Source organism: Herpailurus yagouaroundi, unplaced genomic scaffold (assembly GCF_014898765.1).
Source record: "Herpailurus yagouaroundi ecotype Mexico unplaced genomic scaffold, PumYag 215, whole genome shotgun sequence".
In the NCBI taxonomy this organism is placed as follows: Eukaryota; Metazoa; Chordata; class Mammalia; order Carnivora; family Felidae; genus Herpailurus; species Herpailurus yagouaroundi.
The window spans coordinates 7,810,205-7,832,740 of NW_024412446.1; the positions used below are offsets into that span (position 1 = coordinate 7,810,205).

At 38.7% G+C, this 22,536-nt stretch overlaps 1 protein-coding gene across 1 annotated transcript in view; it reads left to right on the forward strand.

Annotated features, from left to right (window-relative positions):
* Positions 1–22,536, forward strand: part of EFCAB5 (EF-hand calcium binding domain 5) — a 218,896-nt gene that overhangs the window by 10,789 nt on the left and 185,571 nt on the right. The window contains exons 3-6 of the mRNA XM_040455093.1: positions 11,446–11,529; positions 14,071–14,120; positions 14,742–14,804; positions 16,210–16,294. Of these exons, the coding sequence (XP_040311027.1) occupies positions 14,079–14,120; positions 14,742–14,804; positions 16,210–16,294 (190 nt within the window). The 5' untranslated portion in view covers positions 11,446–11,529; positions 14,071–14,078. The remainder of the gene's footprint in view (positions 1–11,445; positions 11,530–14,070; positions 14,121–14,741; positions 14,805–16,209; positions 16,295–22,536) is intronic.

A 22,536-nucleotide genomic window follows, 5' to 3' on the forward strand; every position in this document is an offset into this window, starting at 1 on the left:
AGAGATAAAGATTTTCCCAGATAAACAAAAGTTAAAGGAGTTGCTCACCACTAAACTAGTCTCACAAGAAATGTAGAGTCTTATGATTGAAATGACTGCACATAATTCCTGAACAAGACAATTCAACAATGATCACTTGTTAGTCATTATTGATGAGAATATAATTCATGCAACTAAGTGATAAATTTAAAATAATTTTCACAACAATTAAAAAGTTACAAGTATAAATTATATTTGACTCTAATCACTCTTACTTTTTTCCTACTGGCAAATGTAAGGTGGCAATATCTTATGATAACATGACTGGTTTCATAATCCACTTTTTCATATCAATTATATATTACAAAATAATGGTCAAACTCTAATTTGCAGAGTATGACTATGTTATTAAAATGGAAATCCTGCAGCTAATTTGTATGTAACTAAAAGGGCATATCAGCCATGAAGAAAAGGAAGAATTCAATATATAGGAAGAGAGATATTGGGGGTTGAGTCCATAAGGAGTATCTGGCAGGCCTCCCTGTGTTTCCTGGCCACACCTTAGGCTGTGAGTCCTGCCCCTTGGGTACCTGGAACATGCACTCTTCCAGCAGCTCTAAGGCTCAGTGTTTATGACAAGCAGCAATACTCACTGCAACTGGCTTTGGAAGGTGATGCCCTGGTAGTAGAATACTCCTTGGCTTTGCTTTTTTATTAAAGGATACTTGCTTTAATAAAGCAAATTCTTAATTATGCTTGCTTCCTATGGGACCATGGGGGACACTAGAGTGGATCATCAGTCTCTGGTTATTTTGGGCTACTCTCTGAGAATCCTTTGAACAAATTGCTTTTGGCCAGGGGTGAATTATGTAGAGGCACCAATGACTCCAGTCCTTTCAGGCCCTCATAGGGCTGGATAGGTAACTATCTTGCGGTACACCTGTAACTCATTTATTATATACTAAATGAAGTGTGTCACTTAAAAGACTATGGTTTATATAGCTAAGCTGGTTAAAACGGGGAAAAAGAAATCATACTTTCTGTTTTTAATAATTCAATTCCTTACATTTGAAGTGATTATATTACAAAGTAACATGACTATAAATTAATTAGTACAGGTGGAATATATAATAGCTAGAGTATGAACGAGTCATGTATTGCCTTCACCTGGTTGTAATTTTTCTTAAACTTTAATAATTTGTTACTAACTTCGATAATGTCCATATAGGAAATGGAAATCATACCAGTTATTTGAATAGATAATTTTTTAATTTTATTTTTTTAATTTACATCTAAATTAGTTAGCATATAGTGCAACAATGATTTCAGGAGTAGATTCCTTAATGCTTCTTACCAATTCCTCCTACTACCCCTCCAATAACCCTCTGTTTGTTCCTCATATTTAAGAGTCTCTTATGTTTTGTCCCCTCCCTGTTTTTATATTATTTTTGCTTCCCTTCCCTTATGTTCATCTGTTCTGTGTCTTAAAGTCCTCATATGAGTGAAGTCGTATGATTGTCTTTCTCTGACTAATTTCACTTAGCATAATACCCTCTAGTTCCATCCACATAGTTGCAAATGGCAAGATTCCATTCTTTTTGATTGCTGAGTAATACTCTATTGTGTATATATATACCACATCTTCTTTATCCATTCATCCACTGATGGACATTTGGGCTCTTTCCATACTTTGGCTATTGTTGATAGTGCTGCTATAAACATGGGGGTGCATGTGTCCCTTCGAAACAGCACACCTGTATCCCTTGGATAAATGCCTAGTAGTGCAATTGCTGGGTCATAGGATAGTTCTATTTTTAGTTTTTTGAGGCACCTCCATACTGTTTTCCAGAGTGGCTGCACCAGCTTGCATTGCCACCAACAATGCAAAAGAGATCCTCTTTCTCCGCATCCTCGCCAACATCTGTTGTTGCCTGAGTTGTTAATGTTTGCCATTCTGACAGGTGTGAGGTGGTGTCTCACTGTGGTTTTGATTTGTATTTCCCTGATGATGAGTGATGTTGAGCATGTTTTCATGTGTTGGTTGGCCATCTGGATGTCTTCTTTGGAGAAGTGTCTATTCATGTCTTTTGCCCATTTCTTCACTGGATTATTTGTTTTTTGGGTGTTGAATTTGATAAGTTCTTTATAGATTCTGGATACCAACCCTTTATCTGATATGTCATTTGTAAATATCTTCTCCCATTCTGTCAGTTGCCTTTTAGTTCTGCTGATTGTTTCTTCTCTGTGCAGAAGCTTTTTGTTTTGATGAGGTCCCACTAGTTCATTTTTGCTTTTGTTTCCCTCGCCTCTGGAGGCGTGTTGAATAAGAAGCTGCTGCGGCCAAGATCAAAGAGGTTTTTGCCTGCATTCTCCTTGAGGATTTTGATGGCTTCCTGTCTTACATTTAGGTCTTTCATCCATTTTGAGTTTATTTTTGTGTATGGTGTAAGAAAGTAATCTGAGTTCATTCTTCTGCATGACGCTGTCCAGTTTTCCCCGCACCACTTGCTGAAGAGACTGTCTTTATTCCATTGGATGTTCTTTCCTACTTTGTCAGAGATTAGTTGGCCATATGTTTGTGGGTCCATTTCTGTGTTCTCTATTCTGTTCCATTGATCTGAGTGTCTGTTTTTGTGCCATGAATACATAATTTAACAAGAATTGTTACCCAGATATAAAGTGAAGAAAGTGACTACAAAGCTAAAAAGAGAAATCCAAGGTATTATAGAGGGAGCAAATGTTACCACATCTAGAGCTGGGGGAAAAAAAATGAAGCAAAGGAAGAAACTTACAAACAGAGGAGTGACCCCTCAGTTGAAACTCAGATGTATGAGAAGATGCTGCTCAGTTGGTGTCGGTGTCCCTGAGCTTAGAGGAGGGATTCTGTGGGACTCAGACCTCTAAGGCAGGAACAATGGCTGGCTGGTGTTGATGTCTTTGAGTCAATGAAATGTACAAAACTGTAGAAAAACTACAAACTGGATTCAGTTGTTGCTGCAGAAAGGGCCTGCTGCTACCAGGATGAAGAACCATTGCTGGCATAAAGCACACCGAAACCAAAAGGCTATAGGAGGCAGTCTTGAGGTAGACAGGAAGGAACAATTCTCTTGCCCTCCCACAGTCTTGGGTTCTCCCTCTGGTGCCACCAGTTAACAGAGCTTAACAGGACCACCTGGCAAGGCAAAGAAATGTGGTTTTCAGAGTCCCAGCTCCAGCATCAAAGAATAATACAAAAGGGTGAGTTGAGAGCTGAGATAATGATGTAGTAACTGGCATTTGACTGATGTGAAAACTGGTACCAGAAATGGGGTTTATCTTTCATCCTCTGGTTTGCATATATCTCATAAAGATAGTTAAAGACCTTGCTTCTTCCTGCGCCTCATATCCAATGAGTATAATGTCATCAATGTAGTGGACCAAGTCAATGCTGATTGGAAGGTCAAGATGCTCAAAATCTCTGTGGAGTACATCATGGTAGAGAGAAGGAGAACTGTCATAGCCCTGGGGCAAGACAGTGAAGTTACATTGTTGGCTTTGCCTAGTAAAAGCCAATAGCTTCTGGTGTTCTCTACCAATTTGTATGGAGAAATAAGCATTTGCTAGGTCAATAGCTGCATACCAGGTAGCAGGGGGTACATTGATTTGCTCCAGTAAAGATACTACATGCAGAAAGCAGCTGCAATTGCAGGCAGACATCACCTGATTAAATTTATAATAATCTACATTCTCCAAAATCCATCCACCTTCTTCACAGACCGAACGGGCAAGTTTAAGTTGGCGTGAGATAGGTTTCATCACTCCCTGCTGCTTTCAAATCTTTATTGGTGTTACTAACCTCTGTAAATCCCCATTCTGTCATCCCAGGAAAACAATATTTTTTGTTTACTCTCCTGGTATATGTATATGTGGGGGAGGGGAATTTCCAAGGGCTACAACTTGACCCTTCATACTATAAGCCTCCTTATTTCACGATCAGAAATTCTGATCTGGAATTCTAAACTGAAAATTCTGCCAGTTACCATGTATCTATTCTAATTATACACACAGGAACTTATGAAATCACTATAGAGTGGTTCTGTGGATTTACTTAATCCACTGATTCAAACTTGAGTTAAGACTCAATTTCTCGGGGGGATTGTGGGGTGGGGAATGGGTTAAATAGGTGATAGGGATTAAGGAATGCACTTGTTGTGATGAGTACTGGGTGATGTATGGAATTGTTGATTCATTTTATTGTACACCTGAAACTAAAATCACACTGTGAACTAACTGGAATTAAAAACTTTTAAAAAATAAAAGGAAGGTGCAAGGACTAAGCTCTGGGAGAACTCCAATATTAGAACTCTAAGTAAAGAAGAATAACCAACAGGAGAGACATAAAAAACGACTAGGGAAGTGAAAGAAAAACTCAAGTATTGTTATCTTGGAAGCCAAGTGAAGGAAGTACAGGTTTTCCCCACTGTCTGAAAATATGACATTCCTGTGAAACCTTCTGCAAGCCAGAATGACATAAAGCAAAGAAGTAATTACCATTTATTTATATGGCAAAAAATTTTGAACATTCCTAGACCCCCAAAAATCAACTCTTTTAGGCTTTTCTGTTTCCTCAGGACACATCTTGTTAATTGATGCACAATATATGTCGAGATAAAGCACAGATGCTTCAGACACAGTTCAAAGCTACGGTTGCTGAATGCTGAGCTGCTGAGTGTGGCTCCTGGGAAGGAGCTTAGGATGCATGCTGCCTCTATAATGACTTGCCTCAAAACAAATGCTGAATGCTATTTTTACTTTCTGCCTTTTTTTGTAAAGGCAAAAATCCCTTTAGATTTCTTTCCCTTAGGGAAACCAGGTGGTGGTCAATGCATCATCAAGATTAATACTCAGCTACGACCTCAAAGACCTAACTCACCAATTGACCCCAATTCAACTGTGTTCAAACTCCTCATCACCACTGGGAGAAATTGTGCTAATCTTAAAGGACCCCAAGTCAGGCCATGGGCATTGCAGCAATACTTCTTCCTGAGACCCTCATGTTGGGCCATGTGCAGTTCAGAATTACTTTGCTAGACATCCCAGCAAGCAAAGTCTTCCATGTCCATGCAGATGTCAGAATGGAGAAAGATCAGTGTGAAGATTCAGGTGTCCTCCAGAAGTTTCTGGATTCTCACCAGACCATCCTCTTTACCCTCTTTGTGGTGCTATTGTAACATTTTTTTTTTTTGTCTTCTAGCATACAATGCCTTCTTAAACAAGATACAGGCAATTACAGTTGTTTATGTAGCAACTCTAGGAATACCACAGCCATGTTCTTAGACCCCCACATATTCTTCCCCACTCTTTCATGACTCTACAACCCCCACCAGCCCAGAGTCAGCTACAACATTGGCTGTGGAGTATGAGGCACTAACCTCCACTTGGACAAGTCCCCTTAACTGTAGAGGACTGGAGATTTCTAGCAACCAGGAACTAGCAGCAACCTCTATACTCATAAGCCCCTAAACAAGGGTTCTGAGAACTGTAATTAAATGATCCTAAGCTGTTCCATAAAGAGAGAGAGAGACTCAGTTTCTCACCTGTGAACCACAAAGCCCACACTTAAACTGGTGGGCTGCATGGCATTTAGAGTCCCCAGGAACTAACATCAATTTAGTGCCAATGTTTAGAAATCCCTGAAAAACATGAATATTTCTTTTTCCCTGGCACACAGTCATTTTAGGAGATGGCCACAGCTCCTTGTAAAGAAGACTTGGAGGAAGATTTTCAGTATATACTAATGGCAGTGCTACAGTAGCCTCCTTTAAGGGGATGCAACCTTGCCTTCAGTTATGGGGCTTAGGCCTGGTAACTGGTAAGAGGTCAGAACTCTCTACTGTGGTGACTAAAGTCATATTTTTGGCCACCATATATGGATTTTTTATACTAAATGTTGGTGACCAACATTTCAGTAGGCTGGTCATCTATTTTATTCCTACAACCATCATAATCATTTAGCCACAAAGATCGGTGAGGGTCAAAAAAGCATCTGATTACCACTATATTTCTACTTCTCTCTTTTAAAAAATGTTTACTTAGTTTTGAGAGAGAGAGAGAGAGAGAGAGAGAGAGAGAGAGAGAGAGAGAACATGAGCAGGGGAGGGGCAGAGAGAGGGAGACACAGAATCTGAAGCAGGCTCCAGGCTCTGAGCTGTTAACACAGAGCCCGATGCGGAACTCGAACTCATGTACTGTCAGATCATGACCTGAGCTGAATCGGATGCCCAACTGACTGAGCCACACAGGTGCCCCTATATTTCTACTTCTCTTTATAGTAAATGTGCCTGCTTTGTCTTTGGTGGTTAAACAGTAATGTTTAACTTCTGCTACTCGGAAATGGGTCATCCCACATGCCTAACCTACAGAAGAAAGCCACTATAGAGCTTTTCAAGGATGTAAATACTCCCACTCACTAATATAATTTTCAGTGCGTTGGTAAGGGGATGTTCCCAGAATCCTCTCAGAGGATATACTTGGAGGGAGTGGATGTGCAAGCCAATATGTGATAAATATACTCCAACATTCCTGTCTTCCTAAGTCTTTGGATTTCTTCCTACACGATGCCAGGGATGTTCCAGTATCTCAATTTAAAACACAGGCCACTGTGGAGTCCAAGTTTCAGTGAGTTTACCAAATAAATGGTTAGCATCACTTACAGCTGTAGATGCTAGAACATTAAATCCTTAATGTCTGATAAGTGTACCCATATTAATAAATTCTAACCAACTCAACATTATATTCTGTGCTCCTTGCTTTAACTCCCTTATAGTATACTGTCACATATTCCCTGGATTTTTGTCACTATATATGCAAATCCTGAGAGTCTTTTGCTGTAAAAGCTATTTCCTCCTGGTCAGACTTTGTATTTGCCCTGCTGGGGCATTTGAACATCTGACTGTAGTTATGAGTCTACTAGAAGTAAGAGGTGGTTGTGGTGAATCTTCAGGAAAATGGGAGTCCCTACCAAGGCAGTTGCCTCAGATGAGATTTTTACAAGGTTTTCAATTTAGTGAAGGCTAGTCTCCACAAATACAGGAGGACAAACTGCCTCCATTTGCAAGAGAGGCTAGAGTGACTCAGGAGTTTGAGATTATTAGTGTCCTAGTTCCACTAAATCTTGGAAATTTGGAATGAGGTCCTTCTTCCCAATCAGTGCCCCAATTTTCACATGAGTAACTTGGCTGGGATGTGAATTCAGTTAACACTGAAACCCATAATTCTTGATGAATTGACCCCTTTATCATTCTATAATGACTTTCTTTGTTTCTTGTTGCAGCTTCTGGCTTAAAGTCTATTTTGTCTGATGTAAATATAGCTACCTCTCCTCTATTTTGGTTTCACTTGCATGTGATATCTTTTTTCTATCCCTTCACTTTGAGCCTATGTGTGTCCTTAAAGCTGATGTGAGTCTCTTGTTTAGGCAGCACGTAGTTGGGTCTTGTTTTTCATCCATCCAGCCACTCTGCATTTTGATGGAAAATTTAATCCATATGAATTTAGAGTAATTATTGATAGGGAAGAACTTAATCATGTCATCTTGTTAATTGTTTTCTGGCTGTTTCATAGTTCTTTGTTGCCTTCTTCCTCTCTTACCACCTTCCTTTGTGAGCTGATGATTTTCCATAGTGGTATGCTTTGATTGCATTCTTTTTATCTTTTGTGCATCTACTGTGAATTTTTGCTTTGTGGTTACCATGGGGCTTACATAAAACATCTTATAGATACAACAGTGTATTTTAAGCAGATAACAATTTAATTTCAGTTACAGACAAAGAGTCTACCCTTTTACCCTCCCATTTAAAAAAATTTATTTATTTGGGCAGGGGCGCAGAGAGAGACAGAGAGAGAGAATCCCAAGCAGGCTCCACGCTGTCAGCACAGAGCCCGATGTGAGGCTTGAGTTCATGAACCATGAGATCATGACCTGAGCCAAAATCAAGAGTCTGACATTTAACTGAGTGAGCCACCCAGGCACCCCTCCCATTTTGTTTTTGAGGCCACAATTTACATCTTCTTATATTATATATCCATTAGCAAATATTGTAGCCATAGTTATTTATAATACTTGTGTCCTTTAACCTTTATACTGATTAACTGATTAACACACTACCAGATTACAGTATTGGAATATTCTGAATTTGACTATATAATTAAATTTATCAATATGTTTTATATTTTCATGTTTCCATGTTACTAATTAGTGTCTCTTCATGCCTGCTTGAAGAACTCCTTTCATCGTTTCTTATAAGGCAGTTCTAGTGGTGGTGAACTAACCTCAGCTTTTGTTTGACTGGGAAAGACTTTGTCTCTCCTTCATTTCTGAAAACTTTACCAGATAGAGTATTCTTGGTTACTTAAAGTATATCACCCCACTCTCTTCTGGCCTTTAAGGCTTCTGCTAAGAAATCCACTGATAGTCTTATGGAGTTCCTTTATAAGTAGCACACTTCTTTTTATTGCTGCTTTCAAGATTTATCTTTGTCTTTGGTTTTTGAAAGTTTTATTATAACGTGTCCTGGGGAAGATCTCTTTGGGTTGAATTTGTTTGCAACTTCATGAACTTGAATGTGCAAATATGCCCCCAGATTTGGGAAGTTCTCAGGCATATTTTTTTAAAATAAGCTTTCTGCCCCTTTCTCTCTATCCTTAGATTCTCATAATACATAGGTTGTTTCTCTTAATGGTGTCCCATCAATCCCATAGGATTTCTTCATTCCCCTTCATTTTTTTCCCCTTTGCTTTTCTCTGACTGGATCATTTCAAATGATCTGTGTTCCTACTGAGTATTTACACAAAGAAAATGAAAACACTAATTCAAGGAGAAGTATGCACCCCTATGCTTATTGCAGCATTATATACAAAAGCCAAGGTGTGAAAGCAACCCAAGCACCCATTGACAGATGAATGGACAAAGATGTCCATACACACACACACACACACACACACACACACACACACACACACACGAATATCATTCAGCCATAAAAAAGAATGAGGTCTTGCCATATGTGACAACATGGATGGACCTGGAGGATATTACACTAAATGAAGTAAGTCAGAGAAAGACAGATACCGTATGATTTTACTTACACGTGGAATCTAAAAAACAAACAAACAAACAACCCCAAACAAACAAGAAGCAGAAACAACTAATAAATATAGAGAACAAAGAGATGGTTTTCAGGGGGAGGATATTGAGGGATGGGCAAAATAGGTGAAGGGAGTGGGAAATACAGTCTTCCGGTTATGGAATGAATAAGTCACAGGAATTAAAGGTACAACATAGAGAATATAGTCAGTGGTATTGTGATAGTATTTTATGGTAACAGATGATAGCTATACCTGTGGTGAGCATAGCATAATGTACAGACTTGTCAAATTACTATGTTGTACACTTGAAACTAATGTCACATTGTGTGTCAACTATACTTCAATAAAATAATCTGTATTCAGATTTACTAACTTTCTTCTGCTTGGTCTCATCTGCTATTGAAGCTCTTTTTTTGAATTCATCATTTCAGTCCTTGTATTCTCCAGCTCTGAAATTTCTGGTGTTCTTTTTTATATTTCTCTTTGTGGAATTTATCATTTCATTCTTCTATTTTTCTTATTTCATCAAATTGTTTATCTGTGTTCTCTGTTAGCACTCTGAGCATCTTTAATACAATTATTTTGAATTCTTTGTTAGGTAGTTTATGAATCTTTACTTCTTTGGGGTCCATTACTAGAAGTTTACTACATTCCTTTAGTGGTGTCATGTTTCCCTGATTCTTTGTGATCCCTGTCACCTTCATAGGTGTTTGTGCATTTGAAGAAGCAGTTGTCTCTTCCAGATTTTATGGAATGAGTTTGGTGAGGAAAGACTTTCACCTGTGGTTGGGGGCATTTTGGCACATGCTGTGACCCATGGTCTAGTACTGCAGGATACCAAGTGTGAGGGCATGTAGCATCTGTAGATGGGGATGGGTGGAGGTGGCATGGTGTCTCATTGGCTCCAAAAGCTGTGGTCCATAACGTCAGTTACATGATCCTTTGTGAGAGCTGTAGGCAGTCCACAATGTCTGCAAGGACTGTTGGATTCTTTAATGGCATCTCCAGTCTAGTGGCTAGGGACATGCCAGACAGTGATGGTGACCATAGCCAGTGGTGTGCACCCTCCTAGCTATGGGGCTAGTTGAGGGGGGTGGCTGCAGGGGCCAGTTGCAGGCAGATGTGCAGTGGTGAAGGCTAGGTCCTTCAGCAGAGGCTGGGGCCAACTGCAGGCACACAGGCACCTGCAGGGGCCCTGGTTGTCAGTGTGTACATGTGTAACCATTGGGGCCAGCTGTAGTCATGCATTTGTCAGGGGAGACCAGTGATGGGAGTTGAGGCTGGTGTCTTGCAGATGTACAACCATAGGGTTAACTGCAAGTGAGAGGGGCTGTTCAGACCAATGACAGGGGTTAGGGTTCAGTTCAGACCCATCAACAGCTATACAGATGTTGGCTGTTGGCATATACCTGTGGGACTGCAGGAGCTTGCCATGGCATATGCCCAGCAGTAGAAGCTGGTAATGAGAGTCAAGCCCGCAGCATGCAGGTCAATAGCTGCAGGAGTCTCCTGCCATTCTCAGCAGTTATCTCTATCTTACACTAGCTTTTCTTTCTTAGCCTTACCTTTAAGTGTTCATCAGCAAGGGTTTATCCTTAGCTTTTTTTTTTTTTTCATCTCCTAGAAGATTCTCGTATTGGGTGAGCTCCACTAGCATCTTCCTGCAAATGCATCTTTCTGTCAGTACCCAGGGATTTCAGACTCATGAAATCCAGCTATATGATACTGCTTATCTTCTATTAGTCTGACAAATCAGAATTGTGTATGATTACTTTCTTATACTGAGAAACCTCTTCCTCAAGGATAACTAGCTACCCTTTCATCTATGACTGACAGTCTTGTCAATCAAGATGTCAAATGCTGCAATTCACCAATTTATAAATCTATTGGGAGTGCATGTGAAAGGGCCTTACCAGATTCACAAAAACCCAGACTCAGAGCTGACAATCTAAGTAGGATGACTCTGGAATCTCATGAATGGGGTGTGTGAGGTGTGAATAATGCTGTGCACTGTGGGTAACTAAAATGCAAATTAATACTTCAGACTGGACAGTGCTTCTATCATTATCCAATGGACTTGATTCTGCATAACGTCCTACAATATATTTTAGTCACAATATATTTCAGTGGCATTAAGATTCTTACTGCCTGCAAACTTCTATCAGACTATTGAGCAGGTATCTTAAATGTGTTAACACCTACAAACTCAAACTCTTATCATTCCTCTAACCTGTTTTCCTCTCCTTTCCATATTTCATTTAATGGCATCATGATCCATTCAACCTTATAAATATGAAAAAACACTCAGTGAACCTTAACTATTTCTCTTTTTCTCTTTAGATCCAACTTTGCCCCCAATCCTGATGATCATATCTGTTTTAGTTTAGGTTCCTTCAGAACAGACCTTGATCCAAGGAGTTAAATGTAAGTTCATTTGGGAGGTGGTTCCAGGAAACAATGGCAAGGGAGTAGGGAAGTAATACAGGAAAGTGAGGGAAGCCTGTACTATTAGGCAGGTTTCACTGAGGCAACTGAGGCTCTATCCCATTGGGGAACTCTGGGAGACAGAAATGTTCCACCCATGGGACTCTATGCAGCTTCCTATTCATCACTGGCTGAGGGCTTCTCCTAGAAGATATCAACTCTCAGGCACTTCTTGCCATCCCACATTTGGACTGGCACAAGCCCTCAGACAGAATTGCAGGTGCTTGCAGTCAGAGACCATTCGTATGTACTGAAAAGTGAAGCTGAAGGGATGTAGTTAGGGTATTGGCAATGTCTAGCAGAAAGTAGAGTGAGGGGCATTGAAACATGCAACATTTAACAGGTGCAAAATTTACCTTCATTCTGTGCACCCTCCCCCCATCCTTCATAATTCTAGTCATTGCTGGCAGAGTTAACTTTTTAAAAACACCAATTTGATCACATCTGTCCTGTGCTTAAAAAGCACAGAGTAAAGTCCATCCTCCTTGATTTCACATGAATAAACATTATAGACTGAAAAGTTACCTTAACAATTTTTTTAAAAACATTTATTCATTTTTGAGAGACAGGGTGTGAGTGGGGGAGGGGCAGAGAGAGAGGGAGACACAGAATCTGAAGCAGGCTCCAGGCTCTGAGCTGTCAGCACAGAGCTCAAAGCAGGGCTCGCACTCATGCACCATGAGATCTTGACCTGAGCTGAAGTTGAATGCTTAACCGACTGAGCCATCCAGGTGCCCTGAAAAGTTACCTCTTTAGCCTCATCTTCTGCTATTTTCTTTTATATAACTAAGCTCTGTACATGAATGCTTCACTTCCTGAACTTTTATACCCTAGTGTGTATTGTTCCTTCTGCCTCAAATACCCTTCCCCACTCCTTTACACAAAAATTTCTTACTAGTCCTTTAAAATCCAGTTTAGAAATCTTTCTATGAAAACTTCCCTGAACTCCCTGGGAAAATTAATTGCTTACTCCTATGTGTTCCTTAACACCTCTGCTTTTGCACTGTGCAGATTGAACTGCACCTATAAATCCTTTTTTTCATCACTAAACTAGGAACTCTTCAAAGGAAGTTTTCCTGTCTCCCTGAGCACAGGTCTCATTTATCTTTTTTAACCCCAATGCTTGCATATAGAAGGCACCCAATAAAGGTTTATTGCATTGAATTTATCTGGGTGCATCAAAAAAACCCTGATTTTAAAAGAAATGGAAGGGAGCTTCTAGTAATTTCAGGAGATGGACACCATAAGCAAAGAAAGCAGGCTGTGAGAATGTACAATTGGGACCTACCAAAGAAATCTATTTTATATTACTTATTTATGAACTGCTTCAAAAAGGCTTTGAGGCAGCTATTCTTAAGTGCTGGAATCTGTTGTCTCCAAAGGCAGTACTTCTGGTTTATTCTGCTAGAACATGTGTTGATAAAAAGACATGCAAATACTCTAGCATAGTTTAAAGAAACCATTTTAAATTAAATAGTCCCTAGATTATAACTGTCCTAGAGGCAAAGGCCGTGTATATAAAATTTACTTTTTACATAGCACCTAGCCTAAATATACACAAATTCTTAAATGATTTTTGGCACAGCAGTAATTTTGATTACTGTAGTCATTTGCAATGAAGTAAGCATCAGATAATTATCCACTTTAATTCCTTAATATGAATAAATAAGCAAGATAAATCACATTCCTCTCAGAACTCCCCACTCAGAAAAATGCTTTGTAGTGAGATTATTATTCTAATATCTGTATGCCTTTCATACGTGATGAATTGGGTAGCCATCAGAGTTTCACTTCACCTAATCTTGTTATTTCAAAAATTATTAAGGATGATAATAATATTTCAAAAAATTTTTTTAATTTTTGTGTTTATTTTTTTTTTTTGAGAGAGAGGAAGACAGAATGTGAGCAGGCGAGGGACAGAGAAAGAGGGAGATACAGAATCTGAAACAGGCTCCAGGCTCTGAATGTCAGCACAGAGCTGAACATGGGGCTCGATCTCACAAGCCGTGAGATCGTGACCTGAGCCGAAGTCGGGACGCTTAACGGACTGACCCACCCAGGTGCCCCATGATGATAATAATGTTTTTAAAACTTCACTTGCATTACTGTTGCTGCTGCTGCTGCTGCTGCTGCTGCTGCTGCTGCTGCTGCTGTGTGTGTGTGTGTGTGTGTGTGTGTGTGTGTGTGTGTTTCTTTCTTAAAATGATAATGGTGGTGATTGTTATGGTTGAGCTTTCCTGCCTCCCTGGGCACTAGCCTAGTATTAATCTAGGTTTGGGCAGTAACAACAGCAGTAACAGTAGTACAGTTTGAAAAGTTTAGCAGTTGAGAACTTAGTACCATTCAATAGAATGGTAGGATGCAGTGGGGGTTGGGAGTGACTTTGGTCTCCCACAGTACTTTTTGTTGTTTAATATTTTCTTTCTGTTATTAATATTGGTCTGATAATAGTGTTCCCTACTATTTGATGATACCTTTTAGTGGTCCAGATGAGTGAGCCAGCATCTCAAGAGGGATCCAAACCTGTTCAGGTACTTGGCTTACATAGATTTCTAACCATTTAATTATAAGAGGATTTGAGATTTAACATTCTTGAGAAAATTGAGATGCAAGATCGTATTTTGTCATTTACTTACTTCTCTTTTTAGTTGAAGTATTCTGCCTCAGGTCATGACAAAAGTGCTGGAAAAAGGGGTTCAAATAATAGTTGGGTTACAGTAACCTTCTAGTTGGTTGGCATTTATAATATGTCTGTTATTGTTTGAAATTTTTTTTTAATTTTTTAACTTTTTATTTATTTTTGAGACAGGGAGAGACAGAGCATGAACAGGGGAGGGTCAGAGAGAGGGAGACACAGAATCTGAAACAGGCTCCAGGCTCTGAGCTGTCAGCACAGAGCCCGACGTGGGGCTCGAACTCACGGACCGCGAGATTGTGACCTGAGCCGAAGTCGCCGCTTAACCGACTGAGCCACCCAGGCGCCCCTTGTTTGATTTTTTAATATGGCTACTTTGTGTGATTTTATTTGGTATGATGTTTGCCCATTATGTAAATTTTTTTACATAAAAAGTTTGCTATACTAGAGTTTAAGATGTTAGTTTTATCTTTAGCTTCTTTTGGATCCCACTTAACTAATACTGTTTCCATTTCAGGAAAATGGAAAAGAAGAGAAAGAAAGGAAACAGGAAGCAACTGAAGTGAAAGTCCCTACTGAGGTAGAGTTTTCATAAATAATCAGATGTTAATGCTGGAGAATACACTGGTCAAATTAATTTTCTTATGAAAAAGGAAAAGAGGGGTGCCTGGGTGCCTCAGTCAGTTAAGCATCAGACTCTATTTCACCTCAGGTCATGATCTCATGTTGAGAGACTGAGCTCTGCATCAGGCTCCTCACTGTGCATGAAGCCTCCTTAAGATTCTCTTGCCCTCTTCCTCTGCCACTCCCCCACCCATCCTCTTGCTCTCTCAAAAAAAATTTTTTTTACAAAAGGAAGGAAAAGATGTGGATGTCCAAAAGGATAAATAAAATGCCAAATGGAAATGAGCAAATTCATGTTAACCATTAAGCTGACTCATCTGAGACAGTTGCAGGAAGTGTCTGTGGACAGATAAATTATTTGTGAAAAGCTATTACAAGTTATAGATAAATAAAGGTTGCATTCTAAGGTCAGAACCATTACCCCAAGTATAAAACCCACCAGTTTTTAGGATAACTTCATTATTCATTCTGAAAATATAATTTCCATATTAATAATTTAAGTAACTTTGTGTTTATTTGAATACAAGACTTCAATGAGGAAGAATATTCTATAGAAAAAGGGATGCGATCGAAAACAGTTATATGGGGTTCCTGGGTGACTCAGTTGGTTAAGCCTCTGACTCTTGATTTCGGCTCAGGTCATGATTTCATGGTTCATGAGTTGGAGCCCTGCATCTGACTGCGCTGACTGCAGATTCTGCTTGGGATTCTCTCTCTCCTCTCTGCCCCTTCCTCTCTCTCTCTCTCTCTCTCTCTCTCTCTCTCTCTGTCTCTCAAAAATAAATAAACTTTAAAAAATCTTAAAAAAAAAGAAAATAGTTATATGGATTCACCATTAAGTTCAATAATATGAGTCTTAAAAATATTGTTATCGTTCTTTTAACACTACATCAACATGAGTACAAAAAATGATTTTTCCACCATTTATTCATAAAACTAACCTTTAATTTCAATTAAGATGAAATATTTTTCTTTCTACCACAAACGTAGAAGATGATTCTAATAGTAGAAGAAAACAGTAGCATTTTCAAAAGTCCACTTTCATCTTGCAGTGGTCTCAAATATTGTTTCTAGAAAGTATTGTATAATTTGAAGATTAATGTACATCTGAAATAATATTCTTTGCATATCACTTTGTTAGCCATAGAAAGATGGGATGACATGTTGAACCAATGTATTTTATCTTATCAATGCAGTAAGCAGTCTTTGCTTCTAATACACAGCATTAAATCCTAGAAAAATCAAACGTATGTCTGGTAACTCCTATAAGTCATTTATCTGCATTCTTTAATTGGGAGGGTTGATGCAACTTTGAAGAAAAGTAACTCATTTTACAATTGGGATTTCTTTTCTCTTTTCAGAGTTCACAGAGCGTACCAAGCAGCTCTGCATTAGACACCAGCAGCAATGTGCCAGAAACAGCAACAGATGAAATCAAATCCCAAGGTATAGAACTAGCCTTTCCCCTACACAATGGAATTTAAAACAATTGTGTTTTCACTGGGGATGCATTCCTTAAGATTTTGCCTTAAAAAAAATATAGTCTCAGGGGTATTTTAAACACAATTTGGGAAATAGTTTAAAATGTATTCCCTTCATCATCTATTAATATTTTTGAAGCAACTTTATGACTATTCATCCTGTGCTTAAAGAGAAAATTTAGCTGAGATCTGACTGATACATAGCAGGCAACCCATTAAGAACACAAATGATTTGGCCTGCTTATTGTTTTTTGTTTGTTTGTTTGTTTGTTTGTTTCTCCTTTTTACCTCTGTACTTGACCACACATTTATTGTGTTTGATTTCTAGCCCCATCCTTAACCCATATCCCACATAATTATGCATCTTGGAAGTGTATCAGATCAAAGACAAAACACAAGTGGGAAAGACAGTCATCCCTTTCATTGCAGTTCTTCAAACTTTAGATACTTAGTGAAATCCTGTACCAAAAAAATTCTTTACAATATTTGAAATTTAACAATTTTAACTAATTGAAATGTGCTTCTGTTCAGTTTCAAGTATTAAGTGTTAAGTATGTGCTAGGCAGTGCTAGGCCAAGTTACCATAATAATTATTTAAAGCATTTTCTAAAGTATAAATTGTTATATGGGTGCTACTTACCGCTTTTAGGTACTTAACTTTTCTCCAAAGGGTTTTCTGTCTCTTAAACCAATTAAAAGCAGTTATTTACTATTTCTTCTTATCAACACACATTATAATACATACACATTAAGAACCAAATTTTCCAACACTTACTCTGTTTTTATTATAAACTTGTACTATTTTCATAGCTTCACTAACTTTTAAAAAGTTTCTCAGAAAGTCCCTCTCCACCTGCCTCTCCACCCACCCCAATTTCTTGATTTTACTTCTTCCTCACTCCCACCCTCCATCACCATTGCTGCATACATATACTTTGCCTTTACCTTAATCATTTCAGCCATGTTTTTTTTAAGTTTATTTATTTATTTTTAGTAATCTCTAACACTCAAGGTGGGGCTCAAATTTACAACCCCAAGATCAAGAGTCACATACTCTTCTGACTGAGCCAGCCAGGTGCTCCTCAGCCAGGTTTTTAAATGAACTCTTTCATTTTAAATATGCCAAACAGAATTGGGATCTTGGTAATTTGTTATAAATTTAATTAGATGTTCACTTTAATCAGTTTGTGGCCAAATTTGCACATGCAACACTCACGCATGCATTCCATCATGTAATTTATTACCTCTCTAGAAAACGTATCAATCAAGAGTTTGTTATTTCTTGTTCCTGTATTTTCAATTTCTGTTATAGCTTTTCAGTTTGTGCTATAGGGAAGTGTGTTTTGTTTAAATCTGTGTATCCCAGTATGTGTTATATACTGAAAACATTGCAGTTGCTTATTACAATATCAGTTGCAAGGCAATGTACTTATTTATTTAGTGACCAGGCACTATTAAGCCTAATATTCTAAATCTCCCTTTGTAAATGTGTGTGTGTGTGTGTGTGTGTGTGTGTGTGTGTGTGTGTGTGAGAAGTGGGAAGAGGAACTGTTAATGCAATTTCAATATATCAAAGGAAGTGTCTTTATTCTTGTTATATGTTTTCAAAATTAAAATGATGTTATCTTGTCAGGCAGCTCTGAGAATGCACTCAAGTATGTATCTTTGCAAAGAAAATATTGTGTTTAAATGTACCATGAAAATTCCTCATTTCTTTACCCTAGTCATCATACATTTCAGGGTATGAACTTAACTTGCATTTTGAGAAACCTTTTTTTGAAAATGTGTTTGCTCGGGGCACCTGGCTGGCTCAGTCAGTGGAACATGTGACTCTTGATCTTGCAGTTATGAGTTTAAGCACCATGTCGGGTGTAGAGGTTACTTAAAAGTAAAATAGTAAAAGAAAAGAAAGAAAATATATTTTCTCAACTCTGTTCTTATTTCACAGCCCTAAGATTAACAATTTTGTAGGAAAATACATTTTCCTATAGTTTTTGAATCCTAATTCCAATAGTATTTATTTATTTTTTTTTATTTATATATGAAATTTATTGTCAAATTGGTTTCCATACAACACCCAGTGCTCATCCCAAAAGGTGCCCTCCTCAATACCCATCACCCACCCTCTCCTCCCTCCCACCCCCCATCAACCCTTAGTTTGTTCTCAGTTCTCAACAGTCTCTTATGCTTTGGCTCTCTCCCACTCTAACCTCTTTTTTTTTTTCCTTCCCCTCCCCCATGGGTTCCTGTTAAGTTTCTCAGGATCCACATAAGAGTGAAACCATATGGTATCTGTCTTTCTCTGTATGGCTTATTTCACTTAGCATCACACTCTCCAGTTCCATCCACGTTGCTACAAAAGGCCATATTTCATTTTTTCTCATTGCCACGTAGTATTCCATAGTGTATATAAACCACAATTTCTTTATCCATTCATCAGTTCATGGACATTTAGGCTCTTTCCATAATTTGGCTATTGTTGAGAGTGCTGCTATGAACATTGGGGTACAAGTGCCCCTATGCATCAGTACTCCTGTGTCCCTTGGATAAATTCCTAGCAGTGCTATTGCTGGGTCATAGGGTAGGTCTATTTTTAATTTTCTGAGGAACCTCCACACTGCTTTCCAGAGTGGCTGCACCAATTTGCATTCCCACCAACAGTGCAAGAGGGTTCCCGTTTCTCCACATCCTCTCCAGCATCTAGAGTCTCCTGATTTGTTCATTTTGGCCACTCTGACTGGCGTGAGGTGATATCTGAGTGTGGTTTTGATTTGTATTTCCCTGATGAGGAGCGATGTTGAGCATCTTTTCATGTGCCTGTTGGCCATCCGGATGTCTTCTTTAGAGAAGTGTCTATTCATGTTTTCTGCCCATTTCTTCACTGGGTTATTTGTTTTTTGGGTGTGGAGTTTGGTGAGCTCTTTATAGATTTTGGATACTAGCCCTTTGTCCGATATGTCATTTGCAAATATCTTTTCCCATTCCGTTGGTTGCCTTTTAGTTTTGTTGGTTGTTTCCTTTGCTGTGCAGAAGCTTTTTACCTTCATAAGGTCCCAGTCATTCACTTTTGCTTTTAATTCCCTTGCCTTTGGGGATGTGTCGAGTAAGAGATTGCTACGGCTGAGGTCAGAGAGGTCTTTTCCTGCTTTCTCCTCTAAGGTTTTGATGGTTTCCTGTCTCACATTCAGGTCCTTTATCCATTTTGAGTTTATTTTTGTGAATGGTGTGAGGAAGTGGTCTAGTTTCAATCTTCTGCATGTTGCTGTCCAGTTCTCCCAGCACCATTTGTTAAAGAGACTGTCTTTTTTCCATTGGATGTTCTTTCCTGCTTTGTCAAAGATGAGTTGGCCATACGTTTGTGGGTCTAGTTCTGGGGTTTCTATTCTATTCCATTGGTCTATGTGTCTGTTTTTGTGCCAATACCATGCTGTCTTGATGATGACAGCTTTGTAGTAGAGGCTAAAGTCTGGGATTGTGATGCCTCCTGCTTTGGTCTTCTTCTTCAAAATTACTTTGGCTATTTGGGGCCTTTTGTGGTTCCATATGAATTTTAGGATTGCTTGTTCTAGTTTCGAGAAGAATGCTGGTGCAATTTTGATTGGGATTGCATTGAATGTGTAGATAGCTTTGGGTAGTATTGACATTTTGACAATATTTATTCTTCCAATCCATGAGCAGGGAATGTCTTTCCATTTCTTTAAATCTTCTTCAATTACCTTCATAAGCTTTCTATAGTTTTCAGCATACAGATCCTTTACATCTTTGGTTAGATTTATTCCTAGGTATTTTATGCTTCTTGGTGCAATTGTGAATGGGATCAGTTTCCTTATTTGTCTTTCTGTTACTTCATTGTTAGTGTATAAGAATGCAACTGATTTCTGTACATTGATTTTGTATCCTGCAACTTTGATGAATTCATGTATCAGTTCTAGCAGACTCTTGGTGGAGTCTGTCGGATTTTCCACGTATAATATCATGTCATCTGCAAAAAGCGAAAGCTTGACTTCATCTTTGCCAATTTGGATGCCTTTGATTTCCTTTTGTTGTCTGATTGCTGATGCTAGAACTTCCAGCACTATGTTAAACAGCGGTGAGAGTGGGCATCCCTGTCGTGTTCCTGATCTCAGGGAAAAAGCTCTCAGTTTTTCCCCGTTGAGGATGATGTTAGCTGTGGGCTTTTCATAAATGGCTTTTATGATCTTTAAGTATGTTCCTTCTATCCCGACTTTCTCAAGGGTTTTTATTAAGAAAGGGTGCTGGATTTTGTCAAAGGCCTTTTCTGCATCGATTGACAGGATCATATGGTTCTTCTCTTTTTTTTTTTGTTAATGTGATGTATCACGTTGATTGATTTGCGAATGTTGAACCAGCCCTGCATCCCAGGAATGAATCCCACTTGATCATGGTGAACAATTCTTTTTATATGCCGTTGAATTCGATTTGCTAGTATCTTATTGAGAATTTTGGCATCCGTATTCATCAGGGATATTGGCCTGTAGTTCTCTTTTTTTACTGGGTCTCTGTCTGGTTTAGGAATCAAAGTAATACTGGCTTCATAGAATGAGTCTGGAAATTTTCCTTCCCTTTCTATTTCTTGGAATAGCTTGAGAAGGATAGGTATTATCTCTGCTTTAAACGTCTGGTAGAACTCCCCTGGGAAGCCATCTGGTCCTGGACTCTTATTTGTTGGGAGATTTTTGATAACCGATTCAATTTCTTCACTGGTTATGGGTCTGTTCAAGCTTTCTATTTCCTCCTGATTGAGTTTTGGAAGAGTGTGGGTGTTCAGGAATTTGTCCATTTCTTCCAGGTTGTCCAATTTGTTGCCATATAATTTTTCATAGTATTCCCTGATGATTGTTTGTATCTCTGAGGGATTGGTTGTAATAATTCCATTTTCATTCATGATTTTATCTATTTGGGTCATCTCCCGTTTCTTTTTGAGAAGCCTGGCTAGAGGTTTGTCAATTTTGTTTATTTTTTCAAAAAACCAACTCTTGGTTTCGTTGATCTGCTCTACAGTTTTTTTAGATTCTATATTGTTTATTTCTGCTCTGATCTTTATTATTTCTCTTCTTCTGCTGGGTTTAGGCTGCCTTTGCTGTTCTGCTTCTATTTCTTTTAGGTGTGCTGTTAGATTTTGTATTTGGGATTTTTCTTGTTTCTTGAGATAGGCCTGGATTGCAATGTATTTTCCTCTCAGGACTGCCTTTGCTGCGTCCCAAAGCATTTGGATTGTTGTATTTTCATTTTCGTTTGTTTCCATATATTTTTTAATTTCTTCTCGAATTGCCTGGTTGACCCACTCATTCGTTAGTAGGGTGTTCTTTAACCTCCATGCTTTTGGAGGTTTTCCAGACTCTTTTCTGTGGTTGATTTCAAGCTTCATAGCATTGTGGTCTGAAAGTATGCATGGTATGATTTCAATTCTTGTAAACTTATGAAGGGCTGTTTTGTGACCCAGTATATGATCTATCTTGGAGAATGTTCCATGTGCACTCGAGAAGAAAGTATATTCTGTTGCTTTGGGATGCAGAGTTCTAAATATATCTGTCAAGTCCATCTGATCCAATGTCTCATTCAGGGCCCTTGTTTCTTTATTGACCGTGTGTCTGGATGATCTATCCATTTCTGTAAGTGGGGTGTTAAAGTCCCCTGCAATTACCACATTCTTATCAATAAGGTTGCTTGTGTTTATGAGTAATTGTTTTATATATTTGGGCGCTCCGGTATTCGGCGCATAGACATTTATAATTGTTAGCTCTTCCTGATGGATAGACCCTGTCACTATTATATAATGTCCTTCTTCATCTCTTGTTACAGCCTTTAATTTAAAGTCTAGTTTGTCTGATATAAGTATGGCTACTCCAGCTTTCTTTTGGCTTCCAGTAGCATGATAAATAGTTCTCCATCCCCTCACTCTCAATCTAAAGGTGTCCTCAGGTCTAAAATGAGTCTCTTGTAGACAGCAAATAGATGGGTCTTGTTTTTTTATCCATTCTGATACCCTATGTCTTTTGGTTGGTGCATTTAATCCATTTACATTCAGTGTTATTATAGAAAGATATGGGTTTAGAGTCATTGTGATGTCTGTATGTTTTATGCTTGTAGTGATGTCTCTGGTACTTTGTCTCACAGGGTCCCCCTTAGGATCTCTTGTAGGGCTGGTTTAGTGGTGACAAATTCCTTCAGTTTTTGTTTGTTTGG